Below are 20,391 nucleotides of genomic sequence, written 5' to 3'. Positions count from 1 at the left end.
CCCCTCCCACCCCCGTCTCTCGCTGTACTTTTAGCCAACAGGACAACAGAGGTGTGGCGGCTTTGATTTGTTGGCACAACAAGAGGCCCGCCCCGTTACCACAGCAACTGTGACTGTACAAGTAGACATGCAGGTGTGGAAACTGCAGCATGCAGGTCGCTACCTGCTGCATGTGTGTCATTGTGGTTCAGGTATTACTGTTTTATGAGGACCTGCTTCAAACTTATGGGGACATGAAAGATCCCCGAGACGGAGAAGGTGGAGGTGAGTTCGTGTGAGTCTGTTACACCAATGCTTTGGGTTAGGACTGCTGGGAGGGACTCAGAATGAAAGACTTTAAATATTTACAGTAATACTTTGGTGGTTTATTATTAATGAATAATTCTGAGAATTTTTGAGTTGTAACTGTGGGACACAGGCCTCATGGAAACATGCTGGCATCCACACAGCTGATGCTTTATAAATGAGCAGAATATATAAATACTGTAATTATATACGCTGTAACCCTGCCCTCCAGGATCAGGGACTTCCTGTCCAGGTGGTTAACATGGGCACCGCCTACTCCTCCACCCTGACCCGAGGCTAAGTCCTCGTGTCTACGCCCTGCACACTCATGATCCCACACCTCCCTTCTCCTCTAACACCATCATTAAACATGCTGATGACAGAACAGCCGTTGGCCTGATCAGCGGAGGAGACGAGATTGCGTACGGGGAAGAGGTTAAACAGCGTCGAGATGTTGTGCTGACTACAACCTTCTGCTCAACACCATCAAAACTGAGGAGACTGTAACTGACTTCATAGGGAAACACATTCCCCTAACTGTGTTCAGCGAGTGTCCTCCTTCAGATTCCTGGGGGATCTTAGAGAGCGTGCTCACCTTCTGCATCGTGGCCTGACATGCCAGTTGCTCAGTGTCAGACATTAAAAACCTGCAGATGGTCATTAACACAGCACAAAAGATCTTCGGCTGTCTCTTACTGTCTCTGGAGGAGATGGTCAGCGCTTGGTGATGCGTTGCACCTGCATGACCTCTGCCCTCTGGGAGCAGGTGCAGGACAGCGAGGCCATCAGAGCACTGAGCCCGCTGAATGGCCCTAGTGATGAATGCACGAGCGAATGTTTGTATGGTGGTGTGCTGAAATGAAAGCCTAGCAACAATACAGTAATAGTTATGTTGTCTCTATCCTGTAGTGCATTTTGTGCACCAGATGATAGTTTCAATAATATACAAATGGAACATTTCTAAATAACAACTTGATGTACTTCAGTATTTCCAGTACTTTTATCATTTATTTATTTATTTAGTGCCACTCGAACACGAACATTTTCACTGCACTGTCTCCTCAGGAAGATTTCATCACTTTGCAGATTTTTCCATAAGAATCATGGAACAAGCTGATTGGTTATAAATGCAAACAGTCATTAAAACTCAGAGCTGAACTGAAATGAATTTATTACATCTGATAACTGAAAATGAATCCATGTTATTTTCATATAAAGTTAAAACAAAAAAGTGAAGATTTTTCTTCCTCCCTTTGAATTCATGTTTTTTGTAATAAGTATACATCCAGACTCGTCCCAGCCTGTGCAGCTGCAACACCGTCCAGTTCAGCCTCTTCATTCCTCCATCTCAGCTCCCTGTTACTTTACAACAATTTATCATTGCAGTAATTTATGCGTCCTTCACTGATCCATCACAAACAACAAAAGCACTTTGTGGATGGGACGCTCCGATTTCTACTTTTTGCTGCTGCAGAAAGCTGCTCGACCGGAATCTTCACATTCCCGGTGCCTCTTCTCTGGAGGTTGTTTTTCTTTCTGTTTCCTGGGGAAGCGACGAGCCGCCTGTCACCATTTTAGATCCACTCTGGACAAAGCCAGCCCTTAAAACAACGCTTAATCGAGGAAGATGAGGGGCTTTTTGATCCTCGTGCTCGGTAAGATAGTGTGGGCAGCTGTGGGTTATCTCTGACTCTTGCTGTCCAGAGTTTCCTTACTCAGCAGCAGCTTTGGATCACAGTGATCTCAGACAGATGTTTTATCAGGAATCAACGCACAGTTGATGGTCCTGAGGCTCCTAACCTGCACTGTTCAGCTCTATTTTTGTTCAGTTTAGTTTCAGTTTTGTGCTCTCGCTTATTTCCCCCCTAATGGGTTTATTCTCACTTCATTCCTGAGTTTTAAGTCTTAAGTGCACTTCCTGTTTTATTTTGCTACATTCTGTCTCTCTCCCAAACAGTGACAGCAAAGCTAAAAAACACTCTGACTGTTGTGCGTGTGTTCCAGTTTCCCAGCATGCCTTGGCTGCAAAAGTGGAAGTGTATGAGGGGGCGGAGTCTGTGCTTCTGCCCTGCCGGGTAGGTTTTTTACTGGAGGACACCACAGTGACATGGAGCCGCCCTGACCTCGATCCCAGCACCATCCACAGGTGGCACGAAGACCGAGACGAGCCGGAAGGTCAGAACATGCGTTACCGTGGGCGCACGGCAATGAGGGCAAACGAGGCGGACCCCAAAGACCTGAGCCTCACTCTGAGCAAACCCGAGCTGTCTGACACCGGAAGTTACGACTGCATCATCAGCAAGCAGAAAGACGTGCTAAAGCTGACCGACATAGAGCTCCAGGTCAAAGGTCAGCACCGGACTCTCTTTGAAGTCAAAGTAGCTCAGGCACATAGACATGAGATTTAACACACCACAGTTTAGACCACTCTGCTTTACCTCACTTAGTAGAGCAGGTCAACAGGACTAATTAAAAAGTTGATGGTTCAATTCCCTGGTTGCATCAATACAGTAACTCATGCATCCATCACAGTGTGAACGTTAGACAGAAAGCACTTCAACACGGAAAAAATATCTGTGAATGAGTTGTGCTATACGACAAACGCCGAGTGCTCTGAGTAGAAAAGTGCAATCTGTCCATTTATCATATGGTCACTGTAGCACACAGAAGCCCCACCCACCAGCTTTCTGTACAGTTTTTGAGGATGACACAAATTTTCAATTGTTCAGTCCTCGAGAACAACTAAGAGTAATCTATAGTATATAAGAGTTGTGTTGTTGCTGTAAAGCTCCTTTAGGCAGCTGTTGGTGTGATTTGGAGCTGTATGAATACAACTGAACTGAAATGAACTGAAGAAAGCTCAGCATGACACTGCAGATCAGGAACCACATGCTATGTTTTTCTCAGCTGCTCCGAGTCCTGGGATCAGATAAAGAAGGATGATCTTGAACTGGCTCTCAAGCAAAGCTGCTCTAGGGTCCAAGAATAACAACATGGAACAGCTGGTTAAATCTGTGCTAAACTGACAAAACAAAACTAAATGTTGAACTAACTCATGGACATAATGATAGTTTGTGATGAAGTCATTTTAAAAAGGCCGTCTGTTCACATGATGGAGGTAAAAAAGGTCTAATATGTGAAAAACATCCCCTCACCCTAACCTGACCTAACCCTGACCATCATGCACACCTTTTCTTTTACCCTCTCAGTTGGCATGTTGGAGGTGGAGGTGACAGAAGGGTCCGAGTTCATCCAACTGCCCTGCCAAACGACATCTCTGCTGCCTGCCGACACCACCGTGGAGTGGAGCCGCTCCGAGCCCATCCCCATGATTGTCCACGTGTTCCCGAACAGCAGTGCAGAGCTGCCGAAGAAACAGGACGAGTTCTTCTGTGGACGCACGCGCATGCATGAGGACTCGCTGAAAACGGGAGACCTGAGTCTGACCCTGAAGTACCCCTCAGAGCGAGACAACGGTCACTACGTCTGCACCATCAACACGGGCACGGACATGCTGAAGCAGAAAGTAGCCCTGCAGCACGTCAAAAGTAAGCGGCGGGGACACGGGTGAGAGGGAGGGATGTGGTTCACACGCTCACATTCGTGCCTCTTTCTTTGACCAACAGAACCGTTTCCCACCTGGGCCACGGCTTTCCTGAGCATCATGGCCATCAGTCTGGTTGCTGGCGGAGGTTTTGTGGCATATTTCTGGTATTATTTTAAGATGGGTATGCTTTCCATTTGTTTCACGTTTTGGTTCTGTGATCTTGTGGTTTAGGTTCAGTTTCCATATTTAATGTTTTGGTTTTGGTTCTTCTCAGTCTCCACCATGGAGGTGGATGAAGGGGGGGAGTCTGTTCAGCTGCAATTTAAAACCACGCCTAACCTGCCAGTCGGTGCTACAGTGGCGTGGAGGCGCTCCAGGCTTGGCTTCAAACCAATCACAGTTTATGAGTACTCGAACGGCGAAAGCAAACCAGGTGTGAAATACACGGACCGTACAGAGATGGTCGAGGACCCACTGACATCAGGAGATCTCAGTCTGACCCTGAGGCGACCGCGAAGACGAGACAGCGGGATCTACATCTGCACCCTCTGCAGGGGCAAAGTCGTCCTGGGTGAGAAACGACTGAGGCTGGAGGTCAAAGGTAAGAACGTAGCTCCAGGGCTGAAGCTCTGTACCTGCAGTCCCGTTAGACTCCCATGTTGAAACTTTACAGCAGAAAGAAACATGTTTACAGCCTGATACAGAAACAGAAACATTATAGATGAAACAGAAAAACAGAAACAGAAAAATAGAAAGTGGAGGACGTCCCAGAGGCTTTACTCACAGTCACGGAGTTCCTCAGGGTTCTGTTATCGATACTTTGTATTTACTCAGGAAACTTCTGCTCGTTTTTGGCTCCAAAATTACAAAATATGGAGTCAACAAACAACTGGGTGACATCACGGTGGATATGTATATTTTTTTATATACAGTCTGTGATCAAATGTCTCATCTGATGCTTTGATTGGCTGTCCTTTCAGTCCCTCAGGTGAAGGTGTCAGAGGGGGTCGATGCTGTGCTGCCCTGGAGAACCTGGATTCCTCCAACAGAAAAAGCCACTGTGGAGTGGAGCCGTCATGAGCCGTGGCCCATGATTGTCCATGTCTATCAGAGCGGCTCAAGCTGTCTGGAGAAGCAGACCTGGTTGTACCGTGGCCGCACAAAGATGGAGGACGAAGACCCTCGTAAGAACAGAAACCTCAGTCTGGTCCTGCACGAGCCCACGGTGCTGGACAGTGGCGAGTATACGTGCACCATCAAAGAGGAAGAGCGAGTCGTGAGGACGAAGAGTCTGAGGCTCCACGTCAGAGGTCAGAGGAAGAGTTTGTTTCCTGTTTCTGTTGTTTTCGTCGCTTCCTGCTGTCTGACCATCTGTCTGCTCCTTCTGCAGATTTCAATCACATCTCTGATGATGAAGAAAATGAAGAAAATACTCCTTTGATCAGATACCGTGGCCCCCAGTCTGTCTAATCTCTGGCTCCCCCTCAGGTCCTCTCGGTGAACTGTGCTCAGTATCAATCAGTGAGCCGTGGCCCAGATTTTAAAAGTCCAAACAAAGGAAAGGAGGAAATAAGACAACGGGATTCAAAGGTTTTTAAACGTCATCCATTTTTAAAGTATTTCAGACAACAGAACATGTACTGTTTGTTTCTCAGGATCCACATGATAAAAAGTGTTTAGCTGACATTAACACTGTGGTGGGCGTTGGTTTGTGGGGCGTCCGCAGGGGAGACCGACGCACCGGAGCTCCATCATGCGTAAGAAGAATTAACTGGATCCTGAGTTGTTGTTGTTCTGTGCGTGCTGCTAAAAGCTGCAGCCCAGGGGTGTTGTAGCAGCAACCGGGAAATAGAGTGTGTCAAAAGTGTGAAATATGTGGTCGGGTCTGTGCTTACCGCCACAAACACCTGTAGGACACCAGATTTATAACATTAAAAAAAAAGACAGTTTGAAAATTATTCCTTTTGGCCCAACAACCAAACCCAGTTAGGGAGATTGTCACAGTCTGTGGAAGCAGACTGTGACAATCTCCCTAACTTCTGAATGTGGGAGTGAGAAGGAGCACCCAGGTGCAGACACGCCAGGAGACGGAGCTGAGTTTACACAAAAGGCGAGCTGAAAAACCATGAATACAAAAACAAAGCAGCGGGAGAGAACTACAACTACAAGCTAAACTGTGACGACTATGACAAAGTGACATGAACATGATTCTGAACAGGTGCATGCGAGGAAACACGAACATGGAACACGAACACGGAACATGCCCTGAACAGAATCATGAAAGACTTTAAATTCCCACTAGAGCTGCTCATTTCAGGGGATACTCCCTCTTGTGGTGTAACGGAGGAATAACTACCCTTACAGCACTGTGTCTTATCTTATTGGAAATTGGGGCACACATTATTATACAACAACCAAAGAAAATAACATATTTGAACAATCAGAACATTTTAACCAAATATAATATTGTAACTAAAGATTATGGGGGATGTCTTGTTTTTGTCCATAATGCGTCTCTTGTCCTTACAAATACTAGAACTTAACATCCTTTCAATGTAACATAAGAAAACAAAAATACAAAAACTAAACTCAGAGTGCTGGGTCGCAGCCCCTGACAGAGGTGATAAAACCAGAAGCTATTTCAGAGGGACATCACTGAAAGATTGTCGATGTTGATTCATCTCTGCAGCGCTCTCTCAGCTTGACTTGTTAAAGAGATACCTGCAACCTTATTCACAGCTCTGCTGCAGGTTAAACATAAGGCCATATAAAGCCATCAGCACCTCAATCTGAGGTGTGTCCTCCATCCTGTGACCAGGATCAGCCTCAGAGCTCCATGTGGAAGGAGGTCTCAGCAGGAGCTCCAATGGAGGATCCACAAACGACACAGAGAATGAAGGATTTTTGTTGAGCTCATTGACTTATTCTCAGTCAGACTCGTGTTTGAGATGTTCACGATTCCTTGAAGTCATCACAGGACTAAACATGAGCACAAAAACCTCAACAATTCTACATCAACTTTTTATCATGTGATCAGGTTTCATCAGCTTTAAGACATAAAAGCAGTCAGAATGAGCAGCCTGTGTCACTCTGAACTCACCTGTAAAACCAAGTGGGCACAAAGTGAGAGATTCTGTGTACTGAGAAAAAATGGAAATGAATAAAAGCACTGGAGCCTGTCAGTGTGTGCCTTAACTGTTGCTCTTTGATTTCTTTAAATTACAGTTACATTATACAAACAAAAACAGATAACTCAGCGGCATCATGTGGGCTGAGGTCCAGAGCCAGCTCACTATGGTATCCACTTTGGTCCTTTGATGGATTTCAAAGTGAGATCATGGATATCAGAACATCCATGGGGAAGAAATGTCAAGGGAAAGAAATCCTGTCAAGGTTCGAGGTGTTTCAGTGTGGTCTACAAATTGGAATAAAAGCATTTATCCATGCAGCCTTCATCCATCCACCCACCGATCATCCTTCCATCCATCCATTCGACTGTTCACCCATGCATCATCCATCCATCCTTCAAACTGTCCTTCCGTCCAACAGTCCATCCATCTGTCAGACTGTGAATCCATCAAACAGTCCATCTGTCCGTTGATCCGGTCACTGCCACTCCAGTGGTGCATGTGGGCATGTTTAGCAACACTGTTTTGTTTAAACCATGAGTTGGGATGTTGTGGGGGATTCTTATCGCAATGTTCCCCAGCCTTAAGCTGCTTGTCACACACTTTCCCTGATAACGCTACTAAGCTTTCTTAAGGTGGAAGATTACTGAGGGGAAGAGCGCTTTTGTGGGCCAAAGCATTTTTCACTTTTCATCCTATTGCTTCCTCCCCATATGATGTTTTCTTCAATGAACTGAAAAAGACTTTTGCTTGTCCAGTGTCTGAGAGCAGTTCTTCCAAGAAATTATTGAGCTGTTGTGGCAATCCAAGCGTAGCTGAGTTTGTAGTTGATTTTCTTAGTGTGGCCACAGAGATGGACTTCTCTGTAGGTATTACAGGTACTGCAGTGCAGTACCTGTAATACCTACAGCATGCTCTAGTCGCTCTAATAGGATATAACTTCTCTGATGGACAGAGTCTCCCACCCCATGCATGTAAATGTTGCTGAACTGCAGAGCTCCTTCAGTGACAGACTGCTGCATCCTCGATGCATGAAGGAGCGTTTCCGCAGGTCCTTCCTCCCTGCAGCTGTCAGGCTGTACAATCAAAACCGCTCCCAACAAACACAGAGGTTTACATCAGCGCTGCAACTTGGACTAATCAACCGAACAACTACCGCTGTTATAACTTGCACATTATTTTTCTCACTTTATATATACTAACTAATCGGAAGTTACACATTGACTTTTTAATGCACAGGTACAATCACACAATCTGCACTTTTCTAATTATTCTAAATATTCTTAACTATTTAAACATCTTTCAGTATCCTGCTCTGTTTGCACACTACAACCTGGGTTTGCCACTTATCTGTACTTTAATTGTAATAACTGTAATTGGTAACTATTGTCCATGATGTAAATATGTAAAAATTGTGTCTGTTTCTGTTCTGTGTCCTGTGTCCTGTTCTTGTTGTATATGTGTCTTTTTGCTGCTGTTATAACCAAATTTCCCCTTGTGGGACAATTAAAGAATTATTCTATGCAAATTGCCATGATCATTGATCAATGACCATTGAATGGTTATGAGTACCACCACAGAGGGGTGTATTTTTGCAGGCACTAAATGACCAGATGAAAGACCAGTGAACCTGCTTCTTTCGAGGAATTAACCTCCCTTACTTTCACAATTGGCAACTGCCTGAGGCAAAGGGAAGCTGAAAAGAACTACAAGGCCCATAAGGCACCTGCTAGTTCACCTCTGGTGTCCATCCCCACTCTCCCTTCTCCACCAGTCACTTCAATTTACAGTACCACCCACTCTACTCTTAAGCCACTGGTGGAACCCATGCAGTGCTTGCGGTTGACCCTGAAGGAGAGGAAAATGTGTTTGAGCCCACTGTTTTTACTGCATCACTCAGGGCATTTTCTCGCTCGCTGCCCTGTAAAGCCACAAAGTCTGTCTACTGTTAACTGTCACACTTTGTAAAAATCACTTCTTAAATCGTGTGTGCATGAAAATTGCCCTACAAGACTTGGCATGCCACAAACTGTCTGTAGTGTCTGTACTGGATCAGTGTACGCCAGCAAGAATCAACATATGCCTGCAGGTCCAAGGACGATGCAGCTTTCTGCACTTGTTGTGGTCCCTCCTTGTTTGTCATTTACGGCACCACCTCTGCAATAACTTGGCTGTAGCTCAATCTCTGGGTGCTCCAGTCTCAAGCCATAGTATCCTTGGCCACGTTACTGAACCCCAAGTTGCTCTCTGATGGATCCATTGGCTTGTGAATGTTGGATAAAAAGAACTTGGTTGTGGAAAAAAGTGCTTGGGTGAATTTTGCATGGTACATAAACCTTTGAGTGCTCGAGTAGAAAAGCTATCTCATATGACTGGAAGTATTCCTCTGTCTCAGTTGACTCCTCTTTCTCAATTGATTCTTTCTCTTCGGGGTGATCTTTGCTCAAGAGTTGGGAGTTCACCTTGTAATCGGAAGGTTGCCGGTTCGAGCCCCGGCTTGGACAGTCTCGGTCGTTGTGTCCTTGGGCAAGACACTTCACCCGTTGCCTACTGGTGGTGGTCAGAGGGCCCGGTGGCGCCAGTGTTCGGCAGCCTCGCCTCTGTCAGTGCGCCCCAGGGTGGCTGTGGCTACTATGTAGCTTGCCATCACCAGTGTGTGAATGGGTGGATGTCTGGATATGTAAAGCGCTTTGGGGTCCTTAGGGACTAGTAAAGCGCTATATAAATACAGGCCATTTTTACCATTTTTCATCATAATAAGTGTAGTCCTCTGACACATCTTCCATTTCAGTTTCAGATTCACTGAAACTACACAGACATATTTCAGATTCTTGCCCATCGTCATCTTCGACACTTTCCTTCACTTCATATCCTTCTTCCACATCTGCAGTGGGTGATGTGGGGGCTTCTTCACAGGGAGAAGTAGCATGTGGTCTAACTATTGGATATATGTCCTCGTCATTATTTTCCTCCTCTTTCAACCCTGAATCCTCCTCATCAGTTGATTCTTCCTCCTCATTGGAGGACAACATATGCATTGTCCTACTGGTCATTGTTTTTCCACAACATGGTAAAACAGACTTATTTTAAATCACTTGAACAGTATAGATAAATACCTTCTGAAAGTTATGTCAGCAGCCAACAAAAAAAGCCGTCACAAAGTGCTGGCTTCAGAAATGCCCCTCAACGGGCATTTTATTTATTTTCGTTATGAAACAGTTACATACATTAGAGCAGATGACATAAGCTATAAGGCTCCAAAGGACCCAGGAAGAAAATGTGGGAGAAGTGGTGTTATTGTTTGGCTCTTGAAGCAGACTAGGCCACATTGTACAGTTGGATCATACAATTTTGCCTCTAACTTTTACTGCAAAAGTAACTATTGTACTTGATTTTTTTAATAATCATCCCATGACCTCTTGTTCCTTCCTTTTCAGCGTGTATGTTCGTGTTTGTATGTTTACAGTTTTAAAAAAAAAGGTCAGATATCTCACCTGCCTGTCCTTCAGCTTACCACTACTCGGGCACCAACATGGCAAACCTCCCTCTGTGGAACCTTGGCTCGTCACCGTCTCCAGCGACTCTAGTGATACCTATACTCAGTAAGGTTTTGCACTTCAGAAATAGCATTCTCTTCGGTCTGTATTTGTTGTAATTTAGTATTTCTAAATTATTCTGAATTGAATCTCAAAAGTTGGCTCCGTCCACAAATATTTTCCTTTTCACATTTAGAATCTGTATCTACTTTACTAATGACGCGCTGTATGGTTTCCTCCTGCCAGTAGGGGGCGGTAAAACGCCATCCTGTGACATCAAACTGGCTAATCGCCTAAAAGAAGGGGCGTTGTCGTCACTTCCGGCAGTATCTAACATGGAGTCTGGTGGCGTGAAGTTGAGTCTGTGGGAGGACGGTCCAAAGCCGGGACACTTTTACTCCTTCCCCGGGAGCAGCAGTAGCGGACCGGGTACAGCTTGTGGACCGGTCCGACACACACTGTGAGTGAGCCGCGGTCCTCCTCCGGGGCCGGTCCCGGTGCCGGTTTCGGTTTGAGTGCTGCATCATCATGGAGGAGGGTAGCTAATGCTAAGCTAACTGCCAGGTTACACTGATTTAAACGCTGGGTATTCTCCGTCCTTTCTGCTGAGTAACGTCAGCACCGACGTGAGACCCACGGGTCACACCTGAGTCCACCTGAGCTCTCGTGCGGTGTTTCAACAACAGGTTTAGTTGAGTTCGGTGGACCCGTCCCTCGGGCAGCTTTACTGCTGTTTGCTGGCACTGGCGCCATCTTGGGACGTGCACTCAGTGTTAACAGGCTTAAAATTGACCCAGGCAGCAACACTCGAGGTTAGGCGTCAGTCATCTGTCACTGCAGTGTGGAGGTTTACAGGAAATACAGCCAGGCTTGTCCAATTAGAGCTTTCAGCAACCTGAAGGTGAGTCTGCTTACGTCACCATGGTAACGAGTGGGTGACTGAGAGCAGACACACGTTATCCACAGAGCGCAATTTACTCTGTTTATCAACAGAGCCTGGCTGTAGGTGAATGAACTACTGCTCCCATGAGAATGACCTCTGACCTCCTTTAGCCGAGTCCTTTCTGTTCAGATCGCACTCTGTGTGTGTATTATCATTTCCAAGGTAACTGTGCTCTCCACTAATCAGACGTTTAAGCAGAGGATTGTGGGTAGCATAGTTATTTTCTGTTACATGTAGGCATGTTCCTGGCATCTAGTTTCTGAGCTGAGTAAAAGAGGAAAAAGATTAGGCTAGCCTCAAAGTAAGAATCACTTCGATAGCAAGTTAAAATTGACGACCATTAACTGGACAAAGGCATTTGGAACCATTAATGAATCATGCTGCTTAACTGTGGGACACCTTGCATCATGGATTGTATATGTATTTATAAAATATACGCGCACAGACACAGTCCAGATAACGAAAAGAAGAAACATGCGCGTTGCGTGTGTTGTGCCGTGCATTAGTAGCAATGCACACTGTTCGAAAATTCATGACAACCATTTCAATAAAAGTTCTACATCTAAAATATTGAGACAATAAAGCATCTAGGTATTTTTTTCCGCTTAGCTGAAGTTGAGCCACAGGGCAATGGCCCCAGCTTACCTGGGGGGAACATTGAGGCATCTCAGGGCCAGCTGAGATGTCCTCTCAGTAGGACATGCTCTCTGCCCTCTGGGTTTTCACATGTTCCATCACACAGGCTAATTAAGCCACCATTGGTCTTGTTTAAATTAACCGTGCCCTGTCCTCCTTCCACAGAAACCCGATGGTTACAGGGACGTCGGTACTTGGTGTGAAATTCACTGGAGGGGTGGTGATCGCAGCGGACATGCTGGGCTCGTATGGCTCTCTGGCTCGCTTTAGGAACATCTCCCGCCTCATGAAGGTGATGCCACCACCAACAGAGGTCAGCTGACCGACTGCTTGTTTCAGCGACTTTAATATTGGTGTTTCCTCTACAGGTGAACAACAACACCATCCTGGGAGCCTCGGGCGACTACGCCGACTACCAACACCTGAAACAGGTCATCGAGCAGATGGTGTAAGCACACACACACACACACACGTATGTGAGTGTGCATACTCATATACACACACTTGTACATCCCCCCTCCCCATCTCACTGGTGTGGTTTTCTCGTCAGTATCGATGAGGAGTTGCTAGGTGACGGGCACAGCTACAGCCCAAAGGCCGTGCACTCGTGGCTCACCCGCGTCATGTACAACCGCCGCAGCCGCATGAACCCACTGTGGAATACCGTAGTCATCGGCGGCTTCTACAACGGTGAGAGGTGAGACTTCCCGTCTGCTTCATGAATAAGGACTTGGGGTGGGGGGTGGTTGGGGGCAGACCAATCAAGCTGCATCCGTATTTGTTACAGCCCGTTTGTTTAGTTCTAGGTCAGTTTTGTTTCTTTAATGTTTTATGTTTTTGGTGCTCATGGATACGGCGGTTTCTTTAAAAAAAAAAAAAAAAGTCTGTAACTCCCAGGATGCGTTTCAATGTGTTTACCTGTTAGAGGTGAACCTGAAATGGGAAGTAGCTCTTCTCTCATTAGGTTGCCGCCTTCCTTCTGTCCAGTTTCCTAGGTTACGTGGATAAACTGGGCGTGGCTTATGAGGCTCCCACAGTGGCCACGGGCTTTGGTGCATACTTGGCTCAGGTGAGTTTCAGCTGTAACGCTCTGCTGGCTTTAGAAGATTAATCATGTCTAAAGGTTTTTAAGGTGTGGTCATACAGCTGACTAACAGTTGAGGCATTAAAGCGTTGCCCAGGAGACCAGTGATGGAGTGTTTGTGCGGAGTTTGAACCTGTCCCAATAAAGCTGTGTTAAATCTGTGTGCAGCCTCTGATGAGGGAGGTGGTGGAGAACAAGGCGGAGATCACCAAACAGGAGGCACGGGAACTGGTGGAGCGGTGCCTGAAAGTGCTGTACTACAGAGATGCTCGCTCCTACAACAGAGTAAGTCGCACCGCCGCACACACTTAGGTGTAATGGACGCCATCCAGAGAAAGTAACAATTTTATTTCTGTTTCATTTCAGCACGAGATCGCCATCGTCACTGAAGAGGGCGTGGAGATCCTCGGACCCCTGTCTTCTGAAACCAATTGGGACATAGCCCACATGGTCAGGTAGGGTCAAAGGTCAGAATACGAGGAAGAGTTAGGGATTTTTCCTCCAGTTTAAAAACTGTTTCTGAGAGTAAGAACCACCTGATATGTCGATAGCATAACCAAGCAGAACACCTGACTTCACTGTAATGAAAATGTTGATCAGATACAAACAAAGCTTTATTTACAATCTGTTGATGTGACTGACGTTTTTCTTCATGTTTCTCTGCAGCGGGTTTGAATGAAGAGAAGTGGCAGCGGTCTCAGCATCACTAACAAACCCTTCTCTTCCTGTTTGCTCCAGTTTATTCTGTGTACTTTCTCTTTTGTATGATGGAAAATAAATGTAAGAAATAAAGAGAGCTGTTTTTCTTGGTTTATTTGTCATCTGCAGTTTATTGAAGATTATCTTCAGATGAAACAGTTAAATTTGTCCTCAGTAAAAGTAGAATCACCTTTTTTTATATCAACTGTTCCACAGATTTTTACCACTGCACATTGGTTTGAAGAGTTGAATTTGTTTTGATGGGGGTTTTGTTTTTTTGACATTTTGGAATTAGTCTTTTATCCACATTAAAATTCTTGGGGTTTGTAGGGAAAAAGCATTATTTACTCTAAGAAATTTGAGATTGTGTAAATATTTTAACCACATCCTTTATGTGGTTAATGAGAATTCAGTTATTATAAAATGCTCAGACTGGAGAACCTGAGCTCCCTGTTTCTTCCTAACATTTCTACTAGGGATGCACCGATACCGATACTGGTATCGGGTATCGGGGCCGATACTGTAAAATGTGTGCGTACTCGTAAAAGTTAACCGATACCATGAACCGATACTAATGTAGCCCGGATGGGAATTTGGGAGTAGATACTCATAATTCCCATGGACTTGAACGCCACGGTAACATAAGGTGTTCACAGTTATGTGATGTGTACCCTGAATTTAATTTGCCCTGTAATATGTCACAAGGTAAATACAGGTAATTAGAGCAATCAAACTGTTATGTTAATCATAAAAGTATTATTTTATGGTATGTAACTCTGAACAATATTTTAACTCCCTTCAGAGTTCTAATTTTCTGGAGGCCCGTGAAGGTAGCATAAAACGGGACCTGTGTATCTGTTGCAATGGAGGAGGAGAAGAGAACGGCATGGGGAGATGCACGAGGTTAGCTGAACCAAAGTGAGAGACTCGGCTAGTTTTACTGAGGTTAACTAGCACAAAAGAGTGTGTAACTAGAAAGCTAACCGTGTGGGAGCTTCGCAACAGAGTGTGGGTGAAGTGACTTTTTGTTTCAACGGTCGCACCACCGTGGAAAACTGTGTTTCCAGCTACGATCGCCGAGGCTAAAGGCTAGCCCGGACTGCTTGGCTGCACCACGGAGGCAGCCGCTATGGACTGTCGGAGAGCTGGACAGTGACGGGCTAACGCGCTGTAGCAGAGACAGCATCGGGTCCGCAGGGAGTGGATTTAGTGTGGGACTGGTGAACGGCGACCTACCGAGCAACGGAACTGTAAGTCAGACTTTTGTGCTCTCACTGGGGAGAAGAGGATTTTTCTCCATCGTCCGGCGTGAGCAACAAACAGGCCTGCAACAAGTGTGAATGTGAGTGTGTGTGGGGCCCATGTGTGAATATTGTATGTTTAGTGGAGTTATATAACGTGTTTTGGAGTGTATATTAGTGAGTAACTTACCAAAAGGTGATAACATAAGTTGGGTTGTTTAATATAATTTGAAAGGGAATTATTTCATTTATACAGTGTATTTCATTTGGTTAAGGAATTGGAATATCATTTGAGTTTAAAAAGGGATGTGTTGTACAGTATTTGTCTCTGCCCTTACGCTCAGTAAACGCTTTCGCTTTGTGTTAAAGAGTTGTCTGGGGTCGCTTTACTACTGGTTAAGTTTAACATGTGTGGTAGAAGTATCGGATTTTGTACTCGGTATCGGCAAGTACTCAGATCCAGGTATCGGATCAGTTTGAAAAAATTGGTATCGTTGCATCCCTAATTTCTACATGCATGTCAACTTTGTTTTGTTTGAGCTGGCTTTGCTTTCGCTGTTGCTATGCAGAGTTAAACTGAAAAATTCATCTGTTTTGTAACTAGGCAGACCAGGAAAACCGTACAATCAGCATAATTCTTGTTCTAAAAGTAATTCTACTCAACGAATAGGATTAAACCCGTTTTTGGTGTCTGGGTAGATTTTTGAGAACTGACCAATGGGAATAGACGCTGGGTTTATGTATCATTACCAAGAATTGTTTGGAAATGAAAAAGATCGCGCTGAAATGATTTAACGGGCTGTTTCAGCGCTTGCTAGCTAGTCTCAGCTGACTGCAGGTTTCCCCAAACTTATGCAAATGTCCTGTTTATAAGATTGATGAAACCTGCAGTCAGCTGAGACTGAAGAAGTCACTTGGATGAATGATGAAACGTTTCTCCCACTGAAAACGCTACATCCAGATGAACAGAATTCAAGGATTCTTTATTGTCATTCGCATCACATGTTTACATGAGGTGGAACAAAATTATGTGCACACGGTCCCGGAGCGAAAGAAACAATAACAAAAATAAGTAGGACAAATAAATAGAGTGCAACAACCTGAGTACCAGTATGGAGTATAGATATAGCAGCAAACGGGCATGATGACCACCAGCACTGATAAAGTGACTGTGTGAGTGTCAGTAGTGCTTGAGGAGCTACAATATCAGTTCTTGTCCATTTATGTATTGAGAAGTCTCACAGCTTCTGGAATGAAGCTGTTTCTCAGTCTGGTGGTTTTACATTTAATGCTCCTCAGCCTCCTGCCTGACAGGAGTGGGACAAAGAGTGTGTGTGCTGGGTGAGTGGGGACCTTCATGATACAGGTGGCCCTCTTCCTGCATCTGGAGGTGAATTCTCTTCGTCTGGACAGAGACCGCGAACGCACCGGGAAGCAATGGCGGCGGCGTGTGTCTGTATGTAAACAACAGCTGGTGCTCTACAGTCACTGTGAGGTAGAAGCTGTGCACTACAGACATCGAGCTTCTGGCTGTTTCCCTGCGCCCCTACTACCTTCCCAGACAATTCCCACAGCTTTTCATCATCCTGATTTACATCCACCCCAGAGCTAATGCAGCTAAAGCCACAGAGTACTTCACCAACACTCTGTACAAACTGGAGCAATTATCACCGGACTCTCCCAAGTTCATCCTGGGTGATTTCAACCACTGTTCCCCTGACAAGTCGCTTAAAGGATACCAACAGTATGTTTCATGCAGCACACGTCAGGGGAAGACTCTGGATAAATGCTATGGCTCTGTACCAGATGCATTTAAAGCCCTAACCCTCCCCCCTCTCGGCTCAGCAGACCACCACACCATCCTGCTGGCCCCTGCTTACACCCCAGTTATCAAGAGGATTAGAAAGGTCACCAAAAACATCAAGCAGTGGACAGCGGAAAGTATCCTCACCCTACAAGGATGTTTTGAAGCCACTGACTGGGACAGCCTTCTTTCTCCCTCTGATGACATCGACGAACAAGTCGACACGGTGACATCATACATCTCCTTCTGTGTTGACAACATTATCCCCTCAAAAACAGTCTCCATCTACCCCAACAACAAACCCTGGATTACCAAGGAACTCAAGGAAATCCTTAATAAAAAAAAGAGGATTTTCTTCACCAGCTCTGCACTGGACAAAAAGGAGGTCAACAGGGAGGTGAAGAGGGCCATAAAAACTGCTAAACTGGAGTATAAAAACACAGTTGAAAAAAAAATTCACCACAGGGGCCCTTCACTCAGCCTGGCAGGACCTCAAAACCAACCATGGCCTGCAGTCACCATCCCCAGAACCATCCAGGTGGAGGGCAGCAACCCCTCCTCCCTCCCTGACGACCTCAATGCTTTCTACACCAGGTTTGAGACGGACAGCATGGCCCAGCTTGAGGAGTCCAGATCCTCACTCAAACCTGGCAGCTCTGCACTCACCTTCAGGACTGAGGACGTGGTGAGAGCCCTCAGGAGGACCAGGGAGAGGAGCTCACCCGGCCCTGACAACATCAGCAGTCGAGTTCTGAGGCACTGTGCAGGGCAATTAGGAAGTGTGTTTCGGACTCTATTTTAACACTCAATTGACAGTCACACCGTCCCCCAGCTGTGGAAACACTCCACAGTCATCCCCATCCCCAAAAGAAACAACCCAAAGTCTCTAAAAGATCTTCGTCCTGTGGCCCTCACCTCCCTGGTGATGAAGGCCATGGAGAAGATCATAAAACAGCACATCATAAGAGCAACTGACCCCCTGATGGACCCACTCCAGTTTGCTTACCGTGCACGCAGAGGTGTTGATGATGCATAAATCTTCATCTTGGACTCCATCCACAAACATCTGGAGCTCCCTGACTCCTCTGCCAGACTTCTGTTTGCTGATTTCTCATCGGCGTTCAACACTCTGCAGCCTCATATCCTGGCCACTAAACTTTCCTCCCGATTTCACCTGGATGATCAACTAATCCTGTGGATATTGGACTTTTTGACCAACAGGAACCAAAGTCCGGGTCAACAATTCTCTTTCCGGTCTCCGTTCCACCTCCACTGGCTCCCCCCAGGGCTGTGTGGTCTCCCCCCTGCTCTTCATCCTCTACACTGATGACTGCAGATCCACACAGCCCAACTGTCACCTGGTGAAATATGCTGACGACACAGTTCTCCTGTCACTGCTGTCAGGCCCCTCACAACACCACGGGTCCACTCTTCAGGAGTTTGTAGAGTGGTGTGACAGCTCCAAATACCTGGGAACCATCTTTGACAACCTCCTGAAATTCTCTGCCAACACAGAGGAGATTCTCAGGAGGTGCCACCAACGGCTATACCTCCTTAGGAAACTCAACTCCTTTGGAGTCAGCACACCCATCATGATGACTTTTTACTATGCCTTCCTGGAAAGCATCATGACCTTCTCCATCACCTGCTGGCTCCACTCCCTCAGCCTTCAGAACAGGAACAGACTGCAGCACACGGCATCGGTGTGCTCTAAAATCATTGGACTGCCTGTCAGAACTCTTGCTCAGGTTTTCAGCCAACAGGCCCTTAGGCAGCCAAAATCATCAACGACCCCTCTCACATTCTTCACCCCGCATTTCAATGGCTCCCCTCTGGGCGACGCCTCCACAGCATTTCCTGCAGGACTGAGAGGAGGAGAGCCACCTTTGTCCCCAAAGCCACTCTGCTTTTTAACTCCAGCTGATAAGAACATTTCCCACACCCAGAAACATAAACTACACTCTTCCTACACTACTGACACTTTATTCACTTTTAGTCACTTACAGTTATTTATTCACCTTCAGTCACTTTAATTTTAAAACTGTATATACTGTATATTTATTATTTCACTCCTATTGCCTGTTCTTATTGTCCTTATCTTCAACATATGCTGCTCAGTTGTTTGTTAATTGCCCCTCGGGGATAAATAAAGTCTTCTGATTCTGATATGTCTGTGACGGTTGGGAGGCTGCCTCTGACCACTCTCTGTGCAGCCTTCACCACCCTCTGTTTCAGTGCAATTTCTGTGCCACACTTTGATGCCAGAGCACAGAACACTCTCCACCGCACATCTGTAGAAGGAGATGAGGACTGAGCTCTCAAGTCCTGCATACCTCAACCTCCTCAGGAAGTAGAGCCTCTGGTGAGCCTTCCTGATCAGGCTGGAAGTGTTGTTTTTCCAGGTAAGTTTGCTATCCAGGTACATACCCAGGTACTTGTAGCTGGGTACTACTTCGACTGCAGATCCTCCAACGTGTAGGGGTGTGTACGTCTTCCCCTCCTCAAGTCCACAATCTTCTCCTTCGTCTTCTTCTCATTTAAGCAAAGATTATTTTTCCTGCACCAGTCCTCCAAGTGTTCCACCTCCTTCCTGTAGCCGGTCTTCTCATTGTGATGCAACCAACCACAGCTGTGTCATCCCCAAACTTCTCAATATGACAGCCTGGATGGTTGGGTGAGCAGTCAATATATAAGCAGCGTGAACAGGAGGGGACTTAGCACACAGCCCTGAGGGAAGCCAGTGCTGAGGACTATGGAAGATGAGGTGACTTTGGTCGTGTCCAAATTCATGGGCTGCATCCTCCTGAGGACCCGGCCTTTGCGGTCTACGTGGGCCGGGTCCTCAGAAGGTCGGGTAGGCCAGAAGTAAACGGCTGTGAAATTGGATGGTCTAGCCTTCTGATTAACGTCACCGCTGTCTCGGTGGAGTTTAATAAACTCGGCCGCCTGCTCCTTGCTATCTAAAATATAACAGGACGCTGGCGTAAACTCTCGACCATCTCACACTTCTGTTTAATCAGTTTTCTGTTTCATGTTTATTCAGCTGTGTGAAAACCACCCGGGGGATTAATAAAGTTTTATTTTATCTAATCTAATCTAATATCTTTAATCTCAGCCAAACCGATTTACTCACGAACAAATAAAACACTGAAAAAAGCCAAACGATATCCTTTTTAGGTTATATTACGTTTAACCAGAGTAGCGAAAGTCCGCGGTGATCTGAAAATGATGTGCCGGGAGTTGTGCCATTCTCGGCGGCTTCAGTGACCCTCGAGCTCTCGGTTAGCTATCAAGCTGGTGGGTAACAGACGTCTCTGAAAACGTCGAAGCACTTTTGCAAATATGCAATACCTTGGTAAACCGAGCAGATATTTGAAGTTTACACAGCTACATTCTCGCCTGAAAATATGTTAAAAGTTTATTTTGTGACCCAGAAAGATTAATAAAAGTAATTTTAAAACTTAGTAGCAGCCGCCATTGCCGGAAAC

At 45.8% G+C, this 20,391-nt stretch overlaps 2 protein-coding genes across 2 annotated transcripts; both read left to right on the top strand.

Annotated features, from left to right (window-relative positions):
- The first annotated feature begins 149 nt into the window (after positions 1–149).
- Positions 150–7,032, top strand: LOC116329873. Its single transcript, XM_039605377.1, has 7 exons — positions 150–264; positions 2,290–2,634; positions 3,495–3,833; positions 3,912–4,013; positions 4,107–4,433; positions 4,813–5,142; positions 5,223–7,032. Exons 1-7 carry the CDS (start codon positions 150–152, stop codon positions 5,300–5,302), a joined length of 1,638 nt encoding a protein of 545 aa, XP_039461311.1. The 3' UTR covers positions 5,303–7,032.
- A 3,766-nt stretch (positions 7,033–10,798) lies between these two features.
- Positions 10,799–13,969, top strand: psmb4 (proteasome 20S subunit beta 4). Its single transcript, XM_031751983.2, has 8 exons — positions 10,799–10,956; positions 12,241–12,367; positions 12,444–12,523; positions 12,626–12,772; positions 13,063–13,144; positions 13,328–13,444; positions 13,526–13,614; positions 13,826–13,969. Exons 1-8 carry the CDS (start codon positions 10,832–10,834, stop codon positions 13,836–13,838), a joined length of 780 nt encoding a protein of 259 aa, XP_031607843.1. The 5' UTR covers positions 10,799–10,831; the 3' UTR covers positions 13,839–13,969.
- Positions 13,970–20,391: the final 6,422 nt, after the last annotated feature.

The sequence above is a fragment of the Oreochromis aureus genome, linkage group 22 (assembly GCF_013358895.1).
Source record: "Oreochromis aureus strain Israel breed Guangdong linkage group 22, ZZ_aureus, whole genome shotgun sequence".
Lineage (NCBI taxonomy): Eukaryota > Metazoa > Chordata > Actinopteri > Cichliformes > Cichlidae > Oreochromis > Oreochromis aureus.
The sequence above is the reverse complement of the archived record's forward strand: the minus strand, read 5'-3'. Positions and strand labels throughout refer to the sequence as shown.

What these genes read in the sequence shown, in the direction of transcription:
- LOC116329873 (XM_039605377.1), top strand. Translation starts at nt 150, where the DNA reads ATGCAGGTCGCTACCTGCTGCATGTGTGTCATTGTGGTTCAGGTATTA. An exon ending in CCGAGACGGAGAAGGTGGAG is followed by an intron (nt 265 to 2,289) that starts GTGAGTTCGTGT and finishes CGTGTGTTCCAG; the next exon opens with TTTCCCAGCATGCCTTGGCT. An exon ending in CATAGAGCTCCAGGTCAAAG is followed by an intron (nt 2,635 to 3,494) that starts GTCAGCACCGGA and finishes TTACCCTCTCAG; the next exon opens with TTGGCATGTTGGAGGTGGAG.
- psmb4 (XM_031751983.2), top strand. Translation starts at nt 10,832, where the DNA reads ATGGAGTCTGGTGGCGTGAAGTTGAGTCTGTGGGAGGACGGTCCAAAG. An exon ending in GGCTTCTACAACGGTGAGAG is followed by an intron (nt 12,773 to 13,062) that starts GTGAGACTTCCC and finishes CCTTCTGTCCAG; the next exon opens with TTTCCTAGGTTACGTGGATA. An exon ending in ATGCTCGCTCCTACAACAGA is followed by an intron (nt 13,445 to 13,525) that starts GTAAGTCGCACC and finishes GTTTCATTTCAG; the next exon opens with CACGAGATCGCCATCGTCAC.